A 17,920-nucleotide genomic window follows, 5' to 3' on the forward strand; every position below is an offset into this window, starting at 1 on the left:
CCCATTTATAACTTTTTGAGGAGCCTCCATACTATTATCCAGAGTGGCTGCACCAGCTTGCATTCCCACCAGTAGTGTAAGATGGTTCCCCATTCTCTGTATCCTCACCAACATTTGTTGTTTCCTGACTTGTTAATTTTAGCCATTCTGACTGGTATGAGATGGTATCTCATTGTGGTTTGATTTGTATTTCCTTGATGCCAAATATGTTGAGCATTTTTTCATGTGTCTGTTGGCCATTTGTATGTCTTCTTTGGAAAAATGTCTGTTCATATCTTCTGCCCATTTCTTGACTGGATTTCTTGTTCTTGGGTGTTGAGCTTGATAAGCTCTTTATAGATTTTTGGATACTAACCCTTTATCTGATAAAACATTTGCAAGTATCTTCTCCCATTCTGTATTTTGTCTTTTGTTTAGTTAACTGTTTTGTTCGCTGTTCAAAAGCTCTTTATCTTGATGAAGTTCCAATGGCTCATTTTTGCTTTTGTTTCCCTTGTGTTTGGAGATGTGTCTAGCAAGAAGTTGCTGGGGCCGATGTCGAAGAGGTTACTGCCTTGTGTTCTCTTCTAGGATTTTGATAGATTCCTGTCTTACATTGAAGTCTTTCATCCATTTTGAGTTTATTTTTGTGTATGGTATAAGAAAATGGTCCAGATTCACTCTTCTGCATGTGGCTGTCCGGTTTTTACAGCACCATTTATTGAAGAGACTGTTTTCTTTCCATTGGCTATTCTTTCCTGCTTTGTCGAAGATTAGTTGACCATAGACATTCTGTTCCACTGATCTCTGTGTCTGTTTTTGTGCCAGTACCACACTGTCTTGATGATTACAGCTTTGTAATATAGTTTGAAGTCTGGCATTGTGATGCCACCAGCTTTGGTTTTCTTTTTCAACATTCCTCTGGCTACTTGGGGTCTTTCCTGGTTCCATACACATTTTAGGATTATTTCTTCCAACACTGTGAAAAATGTTGATGGTATTTTGATAGGGATTGCATTTGATGTATAGATTGCTCTGGGAATCATAGACATTTTAACAATATTTGTTCTTCCAATCCATGAGCATGGAATGTTTTTCCATGTCTTTGTGTCTTCCTCAATTTCTTTCATGAGTGTTCTATAGTTTTCAGAGTACAGATCCTTTATGTCTTTGGTTAGGTTTATTCCTAGGTATCTTGTGTTTTTTGGTGCAATTGGAAATGGGATTGATTCCTTAATATCTCTTTCTTCTGCCTCATTAGTGTATAGAAATGCAACTGATTTCTGTGCATTGATTTTATATCCTGCCACTTTACTGAATTCTTGTATGAGTTCTAGCAATTTTGGTGTGGAGTTTTTGGATTTTTCACATAGAGTATCATGTCATCTGCAAAGAATGAGAGTTTTACTTCTTCTTTGCCAGTTTAGATGCCTTTTATTTGTTTTTGTTGTCTGATTGCTGAGGCTAGGACTTCTAGTACTATGTTGAACAACAGTGGTGAGAGTGGGCATCCCTGTCATGTTCCTGATCTTAAGGGAAAAGCTCTCAGTTTTCCCCCATTGAGAATGATATTTGCTGTGTGCTTTTTGTGTATGGCTTTTATGATCTTGAGGTAATTTTCCTTTATCCCTACATTGTAGAGAGTTTTAATCAAGAAAGAATGCTGTAGTTTGTCAAATGCTTTTTCTGCATCTATTGAGAGAATCATATGGTTCTTGTTCTTTCCTTTATTAATGTGGTGTATCACATTGATTTATGGATGTTGAACCACCCTTGCAGCTCAGGAATAAATCCCACTTGGTCCTGGTGAATAATCTTTGTTGGATCCTATTGGCTAGTATTTTGGTGAGAATTTTTGCGTCCGTGTTCATCAGGGATATTGGTCTGTAATTCTCCTTTTTGGTGGGGTCTTTGGTTTGGGGATCAAGGTAATGCTGGCCTCTTATAATGAGTTTGGAAGTTTTCCGTCCATTTCTATATTTTGAACCAGCTTCAGAAAAATAGGTATTAATTCTTCTTTAAATGTTTGGTAGAATTCCACTGGGAGGCCATTCGGCTCTGGACTCTTGTTTGTTGGGAGTTTTTTTTTTTTTAATTTTTATTGTTATGTTAATCACCATACCTTACATCATTAGTTTTTGATGTAGTGTTCCATGATTCATTGTTTGTGTATAACACCCAGTGCTCCACACAGAACGTGCCCTCTTTAATACCCATCACCGGGCTAACCCATCCTCCCACCCCCCTCCCCTCTAGAACCCTCAGTTTGTTTTTCAGAGTCCATCGTCTCTCATGGTTTGTCTCCCCTGGTTCGTCTCCCTCTCCGATTTCTCCCCCTTCATTCTTCCCCTCCTGCTGTCTTCTTTTTTTTTTTAACATATATTTTATTATTTGTTTCAGAGGTACAGATCTGTGATTTAACAGTCTTGCACAATTCACAGTGCTCACCATAGCACATACCCTTCCCAATGTCTATCACCCAGCCACCCCATCCCTCCCAGCCCCACCACTCCAGCAACCCTCACTGTTTCCTGAGATTAAGAATTCCTCATATCAGTGAGGTCATATGATACATGTCTTTCTCTGATTGACTTATTTCACTCAGCATAACACCCTCCAGTTCCATCCATGTCATTGCAAATGGCAAGATCTCATTCCTTTTGATAGCTGCATAATATTCCATTGTATATATATATATATATATACCACATCTTCTTTATCCATTCATCTGTCGATGGGCATCTTGGCTCTTTCCACAGTTTGGCTACTGTGGACATTGCTGCTATAAACATTGGGGTGCACGAACCCCTTCGGATCCCTACATTTGTATCTTTGTGGTAAATACCCAGTAGTGCAATTGCTGGATTGTATGGTAGCTCTATATTCAACTTTTTGAGGAACCTCCATACTGTTTTCCAGAGTGGCTGCACCAGCTTGTATTCCCACCAACAGTGGAGGAGGGTTCCCCTTTCTCTGCATCCCCACCAACATCTGTCATTTCCTGACTTGTTAATTTTAGCCATTCTGACTGGTGTGAGGTGATATCTCATTGAGGTTTTGATTTGGATTTCCCTGATGCCGAACAATGTTGAGCACTTTTTCATGTGTCTGTTGGCCATTTGGATGTCTTCTTTGGAAAAATGTCTGTTCACGTCTTCTGCCCATTTCTTGATTGGATTATTTGTTCTTTGGGTGTTGAGCTTAAGAAGTTCTTTATAGATTTTGGATACTAGCCCTTTATCTGATCTGTCATTTGCAAATATTTTCTCCCATTCTGTCTGTTGTCTTTTGGTTTTGTGGACTGTTTCTTTTGCTGTGCAAAAGCTTTTTATCTTGATGAAATCCCAATAGTTCATTTTTGCCCTGGCTTCCCGTGCCTTTGGCGATGTTTCTAGGAAGAAGTTGCTGCGGCTGAGGTCGAAGAGGTTGCTGCCTGTGTTCTCCTTTAGGATTTGGATGGACTCCTGTCTCACGTTTAGGTCTTTCAACCATTTGGAGTCTATTTTTGTGTGTGGTGTAAGGAAATGGTCCAGTTTCATTCTTCTGCATGTGGCTGTCCAATTTTCCCAACACCATTTGTTGAAGAGACTGTCTTTTTTCCATTGGACATTCTTTCCTGCTTTGTCAAAGATAAGTTGACCATAGAGTTGAGGGTCCATTTCTGGGCTCTCGATTCTGTTCCATTGATCTATGTGTCTGTTTTTGTGCCAGTACCATACTGTCTTGATGATGACAGCTTTGTAATAGAGCTGGAAGTCTGGAATTGTGATGCCGCCAGCTTTGCTTTTCTTTTTCAATATTCCTCTGGCTATTCGGGGTCTCTTCTGGTTCCATACAAATTTTAGGATTATTTGTTCCATTTCTTTGAAAAAAGTGGATGGTATTTTGATGGGGATTGCATTGAATGTGTAGATTGCTCTAGGTAGCATTGACATCTTCACAATGTTGATTCTCCCAATCCATGAGCATGGAACGTTTTTCCATTTCTTTGTGTCTTCTTCAATTTCTTTCATGAGTATTTTCTAGTTTTCTGAGTACAGATCCTTTGCCTCTTTGGTTAAATTTATTCCTAGGTATCTAATGGTTTTGGGTGCAATTGTAAATGGGATCGACTCCTTGATTTGTCTCTCTTCTGTCTTGTTGTTGGTGTATAGGAATGCCACTGATTTCTGTGCATTGATTTTATATCCTGCTACTTTACTGAATTCCTGTATGAGTTCTAGCAGTTTTGGGGTGGAGTCTTTTGGATTTTCCACATACAGTATCATATCATCTGCAAAGAGTGAGAGTTTGACTTCCTCTTTGCCGATTTGGATGCCTTTGATTTCTTTTTGTTGTCTGATTGCTGTGGCTAGGACTTCTAATACTATGTTGAATAGCAGTGGTGAGAGTGGACATCCCTGCTGCGTTCCTGACCTTAGGGGAAAAGCTCTCAGCCTTTCCCCATTGAGAATGATATTCGCTGTAGGTTTTTCATAGAGCTTTTATGATATTGAGGTATGTACCCTCTAACCCTAAACTCTGAAGAGTTTTGATCAAGAAAGGATGCTGTACTTTGTCAAATGCTTTTTCTGCATCTATTGAGAGGATCATATGATTCTTGTTCTTTCTTTTGTTAATGTATTGTATCACGTTGATTGATTTGCGGATGTTGAACCAGCCTTGCAGCCCAGGGATAAATCCCACTTGGTCGTGGTGAATAATCCTTTTAATGTACTGTTGGGTCCTATTGGCTAGTATTTTGGTGAGAATTTTTGCATCCATGTTCATCAAGGATATTGGTCTGTAATTCTCCTTTTTGATGGGGTCTTTGTCTGGTTTTGGGATCAAGGTAATGCTGGCCTCATAAAATGAGATCGGAAGTTTTCCTTCCATTTCTATTTTTTGGAACAGTTTCAGAAGAATAGGTATTAATTCTTCTTTAAATGTCTGATAGAATTCCCCTGGGAAGCCATCTGGCCCTGGGCTTTTGTTTCTTGGGAGATTTTTGATGACTGCTTCAATTTCCTTAGTGGTTATAGGTCTGTTCAGGTTTTCTATTTCTTCCTGGTTCAATTTTGGTAGTTGATACATCTCTAGGAATGCACCCATTTCTTCCAGGTTATCTAATTTGCTGGCATAGAGTTGCTCATAATATGTTCTTATAATTGTTTTTATTTCTTTGGTGTTGGTTGTGATCTCTCCTCTTTCATTCATGATTTTGTTGATTTGGGTCATTTCTCTTTTCTTTTTGATCAGTCTGGCCAGGGGTTTATCAATCTTGTTAATTCTTTCAAAGAACCAGCTCCTAGTTTCGTTGATCTGTTCTACTGTTCTTTTGGTTTCTAATTCATTGATTTCTGCTCTGATCTTTATGATTTCTCTTCTCCTGCTGGGTTTAGGCTTTATTTGCTGTTCTTTCTCCAGCTCCTTTAGGTGTAGGGTTAGGTTGTGTATTTGAGACCTTTCTTGTTTCTTGAGAAAGGCTTGTATTGCTATATACTTTCCTTTCAGGACTGCCTTTGCTGTATCCCAAAGATTTTGGACAGTTGTGTTTTCATTTTCATTGGTTTCCATGAATTTTTTTAATTCTTCTTTAATTTCCTGGTTGACCCATTCATTCTTTAGTAGGATGCTCTTTAGCCTCCATGTATTTGAGTTCTTTCCGACTTTCCTCTTGTGATTGAGTTCTAGTTTCAAAGCATTGTGGTCTGAAAATATGCAGGGAATGATCCCAATCTTTTGGTACCGGTTGAGACCTGATTTGTGACCTAGGATGTGATCAATTCTGGAGAATTTTCCATGGGCACTAGAGAAGAATGTGTATTCTGTTGCTTTGGGATGGAATGTTCTGAATATGTCTGTGAAGTCCATTTGTTCCAGTGTGTCATTTAAAGTCTTTATTTCCTTGTTGATCTTTTGCTTAGATGATCTGTCCATTTCAGTCAGGGGGGTGTTAAAGTCCCCCACTATTATTGTATTGTTGTCAATGTGTTTCTTTGCTTTTGTTATTAATTGCCTTATATAATTGGCTGATCCCATGTTCGGGGCATAGATATTTACAATTGTTAGATCTTCTTGTTGGATAGACCCTTTAAGTAGGATATAGTGTCCTTCCTCATCTCTTATTACAGTCTTTGTTTTAAAATCTAGTTTGTCTGATATAAGGATTGCCACCCCAGCTTTCTTTTGGTGTCCATTAGCATGGTAAATGGTTTTCCACCCCCTCACTTTCAATCTGGAGGTGTATTTGGGTCTAAAATGAGTCTCTTGCAGACAGCATATGGATGGGTCTTGTTTTTTAATCCAATCTGATAGCCTGTGTCTTTTGATTGGGGCATTTAGCCCATTTACATTCAGGGTCACTATTGAAAGGTATGAATTTAGTGCTTGTATTGCCTGTAAGGTGACTGTTAACTGTATGTTGTCTGTGTTCCTTTCTGATCTTTGCTGCTTTTAGGCTCTGTCTTTGCTTAGAGGACCCCTTTCAATATTTCTTGGAGGGCTGGTTTCGTGTTTGCAAATTCCTTTAGTTTTTGTTTGTTCTGGAAGCTTTTTATCTCTCCTTCTATTTTCAATGACAGCCTAGCTGGATATAGTATTCTTGGCTGCATATTTTTCTCGTTTAGTGCTCTGAAGATATCTTGCCAGTCCTTTCTGGCCTGCCAGGTCTCTGTGGATAGGTCTGTTACCAATCTAATGTTTCTACCATTGTAGGTTACATATCTCTTCTCCCGAGCTGCTTTCAGGATTTTCTCTTTGTCTCTGAGACTCGTAAGTTTTACTATTGGATGTCGGGGTGTTGACCTTTTATTATTGATTTTGAGAGGGGTTCTCTGTGCCTCCTGGATTTTGATGCCTGTTTCCTTCGTCACATTAGGGAAGTTCTCTGCTATTATTTGCTCCAATATACCTTCTGCCCCTCTCTCTCTCTTCTTCTTCTTCTGGGATCCCAATTATTCTAATGTTGTTTCGTCTTATCGTATCACTTATCTCTCGAATTCTGCCCTCGTGATCCTGTAGTTGTTTCTCTCTCTTTTTCTCAGCCTCTTTATTTTCCATCATTTGGTCTTCTATATCACTGATTCTCTCTTCTGCCTCATTTATCCTCGCAGTTAGTGCCCCCATTTTTGATTGCACCTCATCAATAGCCTTTTTGATTTCGACTTGGTTAGATTTTAGTTCTTTTATTTCTCCAGAAAGGTTTCTCTAATAACTTCCACGCTTTTTTCAAGCTCAGCTAGTATCTTTAAAGTCATGATTCTGAACTCTAGGTCCAACATCGTACTAATGTCCGTATTGAGTAGGTCCCTGGCTGACAGTACTACCTCTTGTTCTTTTTGCTGAGGTGATTTTTTTCATCTTGTCATTTTGTCCAGAGGAGAATAGATGAATGAGAGAACAAAATGCTAACAGGTTTACAACGTCCCCAGCAAATATACTGTATACAAATCAGAAAAGACCTGAAACCAGGGAAAAGAAAGGGAAAGAAAGAAAAAAGAAAGAGAAAAAAAAGAAAAAAAAGATAAAAACAAAAACAGAACAATACAAAAAAAGCAGAATATGATCTAATATGATCAGGCTAGTGCATAGATCAGTGCCACACACTAGATTTTGGGCGTATTTTGGTCTGTTAGAAAAAAGTGCCTCCTAAAATTTTAAAGGAAGAAAGACATATATGTACAAAATAAGGGTTGATACAATGAAGGGATGGAAGATGACTGTAAAGATGAAAATTATAGAAGATTTTATAAAAGGACTTGATAAGATAAGAAGTTGTTTGAAAAAAGAAAGAAGATTTAAGAAAAAAAAAGGAAAAAGGGAGAGAATGTGATCAGGCAGGAGACTAGAACAAAGCCATACACTAGTGATTTAGGGTATATTTTGATCTGTTAGAAGAAACTGTATCTCAAAATTTTAAAGAGAGAACAACTTATATATATATATGCCAAAAATAAGGGTAACTACTATGAAGGGATAAAATATGACTCTAAAAATGAAAAATAAAAAAAAACTGTTAACAAAAATTAACTTTGATGAACTAATGAATCATGGTAAAAAAGCATGAATTCTATGTGCAGTATTCCCCTAGCGCTGGAGTTCTCCCGTTCTCCTTGATTGGTAAACTTGGTCTTGGCTTGCTGGCTGTTCATGCTGATCTTCTGGGGGAGGGGCCTGTTGCTGTGGTTTCCAAATGTCTTTGCCGGAGGCTGAATTGCCCCGCCCTTGTCGGTCCGGGCTAAGGAAGCTGCTCGGGTTTGCTCTCAGGAGCTTTTGTTCCCTGCAAGCTCTCGGTACAGCTTTGGAGGACCAGGGCAAAAATGGTGGCCTCCCAATCTCCACCCAGAGGAGCCGAGAACTCGGGGCCCCGCTCCTCAGTGTGCCCCCAGAGAAAAGCAGTCACTCCCGTCTCCCTGGTCTCTGGCCGCACTCTGTGCTCACCTGGCCTGTGACCGAGCGTTGCTATCTCCAGCACCCAACCCCGTGTGGAGTCTCCAAACCCAGCAGATCCCTGTGGTGCGTTCCCGCGCCTCTCCTCCCCGGGAAGGAAGGGGAGTCTCCCCAGCTCTGCCGCTTGTTGGGTCCCTGCTGGAGGAGCAGTGGCCCGACTGGGCCGCGGATCACAGTTTATGGCAACCCCGAGCTGAGAGCCCGCGCCTCGGCTCCGTCTCTGCAGCCGGCTTCCCTGCTCCGATACCTGGGAGCTCTGCCGCACTCAGGCACCCCCGGTCTTTCTGTGACCCTGAGGGTCCTGAGACCACACTGTCCCGGGAGGATTCCACCCCCTGCTTAGCCACTGCAGCGACATCCCTCAGCTGAGCCGACTTCTGAAAGTTCCGATTTTGTGCTCTGCGGCTCTATCACTTGCCAGAAGCGGCCGGCGGAGGCCCCTTCCCCGCCGTCTATCCTCCCGAATATCGCCTCGGATTCACTTCTCCGCACGTCCTATCTTCCAGTAAGTGGTCGCTTCTCTGTTCAGAGAGTTGTTGCTACTCTCCTCTTCGATATCCTGTTGAGTTCGTAGGTGTTCAAAATGGTTTGATCCCTATTCAGCTGAATTCCTGAGACCAGATGAAATCTAGGTCTCCTACTCCTCCGCCATCTTGCTCCGCCCCCCTCTTATCCATTTTTTAATCAGATTTTTTTTTGTCCTATTGTTGAGTTTGAAGAATTTTTTCGTATATTTTGGATAACAGTCCTTTATAAGATAAACCTTTTGCAAATATTTTCTCTCAGGATGTGGCTTGTCTTCTTATGCTCTTGATAGTATCTTTCACAGAGCAGAAATTTTTATTTTTAATGAGGTCCAGTATATCACTTCTTCCTTTTATTGCTTGTACATTGGAGTTGCATCTAAAAAGTAATCACCAAACACAAGGTATTCTAGATTTTCTCCTTTATTATATTTAGGACTTTTATAGTTTTGCATTTTACATTTAAGTCTGTTATACATTTTGAATTTGTTTTCTTAAGGGATTTAAGGTCTGTGTATAGATTCATTTGTTTGCATGTGGATACTCAGGATTACAGCACCATTTGACAAAAAGACTGTCTTTGTTCTGTTGTATTGCCTTTGCTACTTTGTCAAAGAGCAGTTGATGTTGTTTATGTTGGTATATTCCTGGGATCTGTTTCATTCCATTGATCTATTTTTATGTTCTTTTATAATACCACATTGTTTTGATTACTGACACTTTATAGTAAGTTCAGAATTAGTTCTTTGATTTTTCCCCCTCAATATTGTGTTGTATATTCTAGGTCTTTGCCTCTCCAAATAGACTTTAGAATCACTTTGTCAGTATTCTCAGGATAACTTGCTGGGATCTTGACTGAAATTGCATTGAGTCTATAGATCAAGTTGGGAAGAACTGGCATCTTGACAATGTTGAGTCCTCCTATCCATGAACATGGAATATCTCTCCATTTTTGTAGTTCTTCTGATTTCTGTCATCAGAGTTCATAGTTTTTCTCATATAGATCTTGTACATATCTGGTTAGATTTATACCTAAATATTTTATTTTCATGGTTTCTAATTTAAATAATATTATGCTTTTAATTTAAAATTCCCCTTAATCAAAAACTAATGATGTAATATATGTTGGATAGTTTAATATAATAATAAAAAAAAGAAGAAAATTCCCCTTGTTCATTGCTGATATATAGGAAAGTATATAGGACTTCTATAAGGTCCATAACTTTGTTTACCTTGTATCCAAGTTAGTTCCAGTTGTATCCAACTCCTAGTTCCAGGAGTTTTTTGTTGATTCTTTTGAATTTTCTACATAGATGATCATGTCACCTGCAAATAAGGACATTCTTATTTTTTTTCCAATCAGTATACCTTTATTTCCTCTCCTTATCTTACTGCATTCGCTAGGACTTCCAATACCACATTGAAACGGAGTGATGATAAGGGACATTCTTGTCCTCCACTAGAATATAGGTTTCTTGGGGATAGGAACTTCCTCTAGCATGTGCAATGCCTTGCACATAGCAGGTGTTAAGTAAATTATGGGTTGGGCAAATATCCCTGTATTTTTTAGATGAATCAGGACTCTTGGCTCTGGTATGGTCAGATGAGGCAAATGTCTTTACATGGCAAGGTGATCTAACTTTATGTCCAATGTTGGCTTCATGGCAGGCAGCCTTCTGTAAATAATTCCCTGGAGACAGCATAGTTCAACCCTAGTTCCACTCTGTTTGTCTTTAGGTTTTGGGGTTATTACCTTAAAATATGGATTAATTAATTCATTCAGCTCATATATATAGGGTTCATCTATTACGTGACTGGTATTGTGCTGGTGCTGTAGATAAGGGAATAAGACTGATAGAGTCTTTGCCTCCATGGAGCTTACAATCTAGAGAACAGACAGGCCAAAACAAAAGTAAAACAAAAGAAAATGAAATCCAAAAATGTTAAGTACAAACTGTGGTATCATGAAAGAAATAAAATGGTGTTGAGATAGCTGATACGAGTATTTAATACATTTACAATAACTACCTTTTCTTGCAATGTCTTTGCATGTTGGCAGACATATATTCTTTTGTAAAATAGTCCTCAGTGTATTTTTCTTGTTCTTTGTATTCCTAGGTTTCTTTTAAAGAACAGAAATTCATTTATATCTGTCTTTTAGGCTTCTTATATAACATATGGAGAATTTACTGCTTAATTCCTGTTTCCTCTTAGCCAGCATCATCTAACACTGAGATGGTTCTTTCCTTTCTTGTTCTCCTAGATAGCTTTGGGGAAGACCTGGGTCACATATGAGTATTTGGGAAACTGCTCAATTTCTGGGAAATGACAAATTAAATAAAAGTACAGAGAAATGAATGGCCATTAAAATCTAATTAGGGTGTTGGCTTGGCTTGGAAATAGGAGAGAACCCACTATTGGATATTGATTTTATCTGGCTGGGTCCCCCAGTAGAGGCCAGTAGGCGTGGGTGACTAGTCAGAGGAAAGGAAACTTCTGTGATGCAGCTGGACTGGATTTTAACTGGTTTTTATTTTTTAGGATTTTATTTATTTATTTGACAGACAGTGAGAGAGGGAACACAAGCAGGGGGAGGGGCAAAGGGAGAGGGAGAAGAAGGCTCCCTGCTGAGCAGGGAGCCCCGACTTGGGGCTCCATTCCAGGATGCTGGGACCATGACCTGAGCTGAAGGCAGACACTTAATGACTGAGCCACCCAGGCGCCCCTGGATTTTAAGTTTTAAGAGGAGTTCTCAAAAATAAATAACAAGCTTGTTTTTCATTTTTAGTACCTAATTAAAGCAGGGGGTGATGGTGATGGTGAAGGCTAGGAGAGGACAAAATGATGAGTGTTCATGTACATCTAGGTAGCTAGGGCACAAGGGCACGCATGAGAAATGTCCCTGGTGACCTCACTGATCGGGCTGTTACTTTTCTCTTTGTCCAGTGTTTGTCCAGCATGATGCTGCTCAACTCTACCTCACAGTCTGGAACCTAATTAAGGACCAAATCACAGATGTGGACTTGGTGAGATCCTAGAACCAGAGAACTCAGAAGTTTAAGATGCTGCTCATTTAGCTCATTCAGTAATCATTAATATAATGTATAGAGAGGATTAAAAGAGAAATCCACATAAAATGCTTATCACAATTCCATAATATTATTACTGTTATTATTTTGCACCTTTTGAAGAACAGAGAGCATCAATGGAGCTTCTATCTGGTGGCTATAATTTCTGGAAATTGACTTGACCTGTTTTATTTATGGCTTTGTACCCTTCTTTCCTCTTACCTCCTCTCTCTTACAGGTAGAGAGGCTGCAGGCCCTGTATACAATCCAGGTGAAGGAGTCCTTGGTTTGCCTTGAATGTACTGTGGAGAAGAGCAGAAACAGTAGCATGTTGACCCTCCCCCTTCCTCTTTTTGATATGGACTCAAAACCCCTGAAAACACTGGTGAGGGATTTCTTTTGGTTAATTTGCTGTATGCATAAACCGAGTGCTGCCCATGTGCCCTTCTTTAATCCACTGCTGCCTTTTAAAAAGTAATTTCTATTTCCTTTGCACAGTTCTAAGTTTCTCCTTTGATTTGGTGAAAAAAAAAATTGTTTCCTTTTACTTCCTTTTGTCCCACTGCTACCTTAACAAGTGCTCCCTCCTATTTTTCCATCCAGTCAGTAGGTACTTTTGGAGATCCTGTCACATGCACCCACACTGGGCCGGGTGTTGATGGGGGACATGGAGAGAACCAGAAGGAAAACTTAAATCCTCATCTGTAGGGTGGTAAATACTAACTCTCCTTTTTCTTTGATCTCCTGACACAGGAGGATGCCCTTCAATGTTTCTTCCAGCCCAGGGAGTTATCAGGCAAAAGCAAATGCTTCTGTGAGAAATGTGGGAAGAAGACTTGTGGGAAACAGGTACTCTCTGAAACCAGAAGCTTTCCTAGTTTGGGGTTGTCTTTAGTGGATTTCCTAATAGAGTCTTCATAGAGGCCTTGAGGGTACCATATGTTGTTTGAGGGAAGGAATCCATATCTGGCTAGTATCTGGGATCTTGGGCTTCTGATTTTCAGAGGCCCATCACTGAGAAGGCAGAGTCTTTTAAAAGATAAGGGAAGGGACGCCTGGGTGGCTCAGTCAGTTAAGCATCTGCCTTCAGCCCAGGTCATGATCCCAGGTCATGATCCCAGATTCCCCCCAGAGTGGGATTGAGTCCCACATCACATTAGGCTCCCTGCTCAGCGGTGAGTCTGCTTCTCCCTTGCCGCTGCTCACCCTGCTCAGAGCTCCCTTTGCCTGCTGCCCCCCCTGCTTGGGCTCTCTTTCTCTCTCTGACAAAATAAAGAAATAAAATCTTTTAAAAAGAGAGAGAGAAGAGAAGGTCCAAGAGCAGCAGGCAGAGTTTTCCATGCAGGGTTAGACTAGCTCTTTAGAGCAGACTCTCTAGATCCCCTGGTCTCTAGTTCCTGTGCAGAACCCTAGCGCTGCTCATGCCTTCTGTGGAGAGCTCAACAGGTTCAGCAGATGGGAGCCCTTAAATCTGTATTATATCATTCTGATCCCTTTTGGGGAAGAAGAACACACCACTGGCCCTGGTATTTCTCTACATCTACCTGTTTCAAGTGCCTTAGGACTTCATCTCCTTGGTAATTTTGCTTTTTCAGGTCTTGAAGCTGACCCATTTGCCCCAGACCTTGACAATCCACCTCTTGCGGTTCTCCATCAGGAATTCTCAGACAGAAAAGATCTGCCACTCACTCGATTTCCCCCAGAGCTTGGATTTAAGTCAGGTCCTTGTGATTGAAGAAGACCTCTGCAATGCTGAGGAACAAGTGAGAAGCCCCTAATTCCCTTCCATCCTCCATCTCTTCAGATCCCTTGTCTGCATGATTTTGCCTTTCCTCCCCTAAGGTGCTTGAAGTCACCCACTGAATAGATACAGCATTATTGTTCATCTCATCTGTCCTATTATTGCATCTCATAAATCATGGCTCTGCTGGCCATGCTCGGGGCACACAAAGGGAGGAAAACTCACCAGCAGTGGCTTGGTGTGATTCATAGAAACATATTCATATGTTCAAGAAACATTTATTTTTTAGAACAGTATTTTAATGATGGAAACCTGTGTGTTCTTAAATAACAATGATGGGTTGTTATTACCATACTACTATCACCAACATTTGCTGTTTGTAGTTGTTTTTCTTTTAAGATTCAAAAAGCTTCTGTCGATGGACATCTGGACTCTTTCCATAGTTTGGCTATTGTGGACATTGTTGCTATAAACATTGGGGTGCAGGTGCCAGATGAATAGATAAAGAAGATGTGGTATACATATACAATGCAATATTACTTAGCCATCAAAAAATATGAAATCTTGCCATTTGCAATGATATGGATGGAACTAGAAGGTATTATGCTAAGCGAAAAAAGTCAATCAGAAAGACAATTTTATGATTTCACTCATATGTGGAATTTAAGAAACAAAACAGGAGCATAGAGGAAGGGAGGGAAAAATAAAACAAGACATAATCAGAGAGGGAGACAAAGCATAAGAGACTCTTAACCATAGGAAATAAACTGAAGGTTGCTGGAGGAGAGGGGGGTGGGTGGATGAGTAACTGGATGATGGACATTAAAGAGGGCATGTATGTAATGAGCACTAGGTATTATATACAACTGATGAATCACTGAACTCTACCTCTGAAACTAATAACATACTATATGTTAATTAATTGACTTTAAATAAAAAAGATTCAGAACACATTATTTCTAAGTATTGGACTTTATTCATATCCCTCACAGCACTAAGGAAGGCATGGAACCCGTATTTCAGGACCTTCCACTTAAATAAGATATATAATACTTATATATACATAGGTAAGCACAAGACCTTGGGTTCTAAATATAGTACCAACCTAGCTTTCTTCTTAAAACAGCTTATGCCTACTTTGAGGATAGTAACAAAAGAGCCAGTTCATTGGGCCAAATTTAATCAAAGTAAAGTTGAATTCAGTTATCCTGAGCTAATAACTTATTGGGAAATTCTGAGAAAAAATATGACATAAATATCTTTTCTTAGGTTTGAAATGCTACATTTAGTAAATTCTATATTGCTACATATATACGTGTCCTTACATGGACTGTCCATTTTTTTCATGCTCTGTTTACTATTCATGCTCTAGAATCATAGTATTTTAAAAATGAGGCCTACAACAGACACATGAAAAAATGCGCAACATCACTCAGCATCAGGGAAATCCAAATCAAAACCACAATGAGATACCACCTCACATCAGTCAGAAAGGCTGAAATTAACAAGTCAGGAAACAGCAGGTTTTGGCGAGGATGCAGAGAAGGGGAACCCTCTTGCAGTTAGTGGGAATGCAAGCTGGTGCAGCCACTCTGGAAGACAGTATGGAGGTTCTCCAAAAAGTTAAAAATAGAGCTACCCTATGGCCCAGCAATTGCGCTACTAGGTATTTACCCAAAGGACACAAACATAGTGATCTGAAGGGGCACCTGCACCGCAATGTTTATAACAGCAATGTCCACAATAACCAAACTATGGAAAGAGCCTAGATGTCCATCAATAGAGGGATGGATAAAGAAGATGTGATATATATATGTATCAGTTTAAATTTAAAAATTTTCACTACATCAGAAACTAATGATGTACTATATATATTGGCTAACTGAACATAATAAAAAATTTAAATTGAAAAAATAAAAAATAAAAATTGAGACCTAATAATATAATAGCTCCTATATTAACATGGTCTCTTTACCTATTTAGTGCATATACGTTTCCTAAGATTCTCATTTTTTGTTGTTTGAGTTTTCCTTATTTCTACTTGTGCACTATGAAGTATATCATAATGAAATAATATCTTTTAAAAAATTCTTTATTTAAATTCAATGTAGTAAAAAAATAAATGCAATGTAGTTTACATATACTGTATTATTAGTTTCAGAGGTAGAATTTAGTGATTCATCAGTAGCATATAACACCCAGTGCTCATTATATCAAGTGCCCTCCTTAATGCCCATCACCCAATGACCCCTCCCCCACCACCTATCTCCCCTCCAGCAACCGTCCATTTGTTTCCTGGAATTATTGTCTCTTATGGTTTGCCTCCCTATTTTCATCTTATTTTCTTTCCCTTCCCCTGTGTTCATCTGGATGGAACAAGAGGGTATTTTGCTAAGCAAAATAAGTCAGAGAAAGCCAAATGCCATGTGATTTCACTCATATGTGGAATTTAAGAAACAAAACAGAATATCTTAAAATTTTCAACTAATGAATCATTGAACATAATATCAAAAAATAATGATGTACTATACCTAATTGAATTTAAATAAAAATTTTTTTCCACTTAAAAAGACATTGGTATTGAAAATCTCAAATATATACCAAAGGAGTGAGGAGTTATACAGTGAATCCCCATGTCCATCAAGCAGCTTAAACAGTTATCAAAACCCACGGCCAGTCTTGCTTTACCAACACCCTCATCCTCTTCTTTCTCCAACCTCCTGCTGGATGATTCTGAAGCAAGTCCCAGACACTATGCCTTTTCATTTGAAGTATTTCATTATGCCTTTCCAAAGAATAAGCTCTCCTTTTCTAAATGTAACCAATTCTATCTCATAATTTCTTTTTTATTGTTTTTAATTTTCATTCCAGTGTAGTTACCATACAGTATTATGTTAATTTCAGTTGTATGATATAGTCATTTAACAATTCTGTACATTATTCAGTGCTCATCATGATATGTGTACTCTTTAAAAAATTTTTTTGGTAAGTGTACTCTTAATCCCCATCACTTATTTCACACATTTCCCACCCACCCCCCCATAACCATATGTTTGTTCTCCACGGTTAAGAGTCTATTTCTTTCTTTCTTTGTTTTTTTTTTTTTTTAAGATTTTATTTATTTATTTGACAGAGAGAGACAGTGAGAGAGGGAACACAAGCAGGGGGAGTGGGAGAGGGAGAAGCAGGTTTCCCGCTGACCAGGGAGCCCGATGCGGGGCTCGATCCCAGGACCCTGGGATCCTGACCTGAGCTGAAGGCAGATGCTTAATGACTGAGCCACCCAGGTGCCCCAAGAGTCTTTTTTGGTTTGTCTCTTCCCTTTTTTCCCCTTTGTTCATTTGTTCACCACATCTTCTTTATCCATTCACCAATTGATGGACACTTGGGCTGCTTTATATCTTGGCTATTGCAAACAGTGTTGCTATAAACATTGGGGGGTGGGGGGCATATATCCCTTTGAATTAGTGTTTTTGTGTGTGTGTGGTTTTTTTTTTTTTTTTTTGTATTTTGTATGTTTTTGTATTTTGAATACCCAGTAATGTGATTATTGGATCATAGAGTAGTTCCGTTTTTAATTTTTTGGGGGAACCTCCATACTGTTTTCCACAGTGGATGTACCAGTTTTCACTCCCACCAACAGTGCATCTCATAATTTCTTAATATCATTGATGCCCAGTCAATATTTAGATTTCTTTGAATCTAGATCCCAACATGTGCATTTGCTTAAGTTTCCATCCTTCCTCCTCTTTCCCTCCTTCCTTCTCTTCCTCCCTTTCTTTCTTCTTCTTTTACATTAGGTTTCTTTCCCTTCCTTTTCTTGTCCTTGCAATTTACTTGGTTGAAGGTTTTTATATATATCCAGAATTTGCTGGTTGGTGTTATTTATTTAATATGTACCTTTATCCTTGTATTTCTTCCCTGCATTTTAAAAATCTAGCATAAAGTCCCCAAATGAAAATAGAGAACAATTCAAGCTCTCCCTTTTGGGTAACTTAGCTTCATTTGCACTACCCTCACCCCTGTCTCCTTCATTGATTGTACTTCAAAGTCTCAGGTCGGGGACAATATTTGGCTGTGTTAAGATAAAAGAATAAGGTGTTCCTGACTAATGTGGGAGATCCTGCTCACAATCAGTCAAAATTCTGTCTCTCCCACCACTATTTCCTTTTCACCAA

The 17,920-nt window shown here is 39.3% G+C and overlaps 1 protein-coding gene across 5 annotated transcripts in view; it reads left to right on the top strand.

Annotated features, from left to right (window-relative positions):
* The window catches only part of USP18 (ubiquitin specific peptidase 18), a 61,472-nt gene that overhangs the window by 21,384 nt on the left and 22,168 nt on the right, over nucleotides 1-17,920 (top strand). For 3 of the 5 annotated variants that reach the window (XM_027592586.1, XM_027592585.1, XM_027592589.1), the window contains 4 exons: nucleotides 11,880-11,959; nucleotides 12,240-12,386; nucleotides 12,755-12,850; nucleotides 13,597-13,764. In XM_027592586.1, coding sequence (XP_027448387.1) covers nucleotides 11,880-11,959; nucleotides 12,240-12,386; nucleotides 12,755-12,850; nucleotides 13,597-13,764 — 491 coding nt within the window. The remainder of the gene's footprint in view (nucleotides 1-11,879; nucleotides 11,960-12,239; nucleotides 12,387-12,754; nucleotides 12,851-13,596; nucleotides 13,765-17,920) is intronic. The other 2 variants (XM_027592588.1, XM_027592587.2) reach the window with 2 other exon arrangements.

This window comes from Zalophus californianus, chromosome 9 (assembly GCF_009762305.2).
Source record: "Zalophus californianus isolate mZalCal1 chromosome 9, mZalCal1.pri.v2, whole genome shotgun sequence".
In the NCBI taxonomy this organism is placed as follows: domain Eukaryota; kingdom Metazoa; phylum Chordata; class Mammalia; order Carnivora; family Otariidae; genus Zalophus; species Zalophus californianus.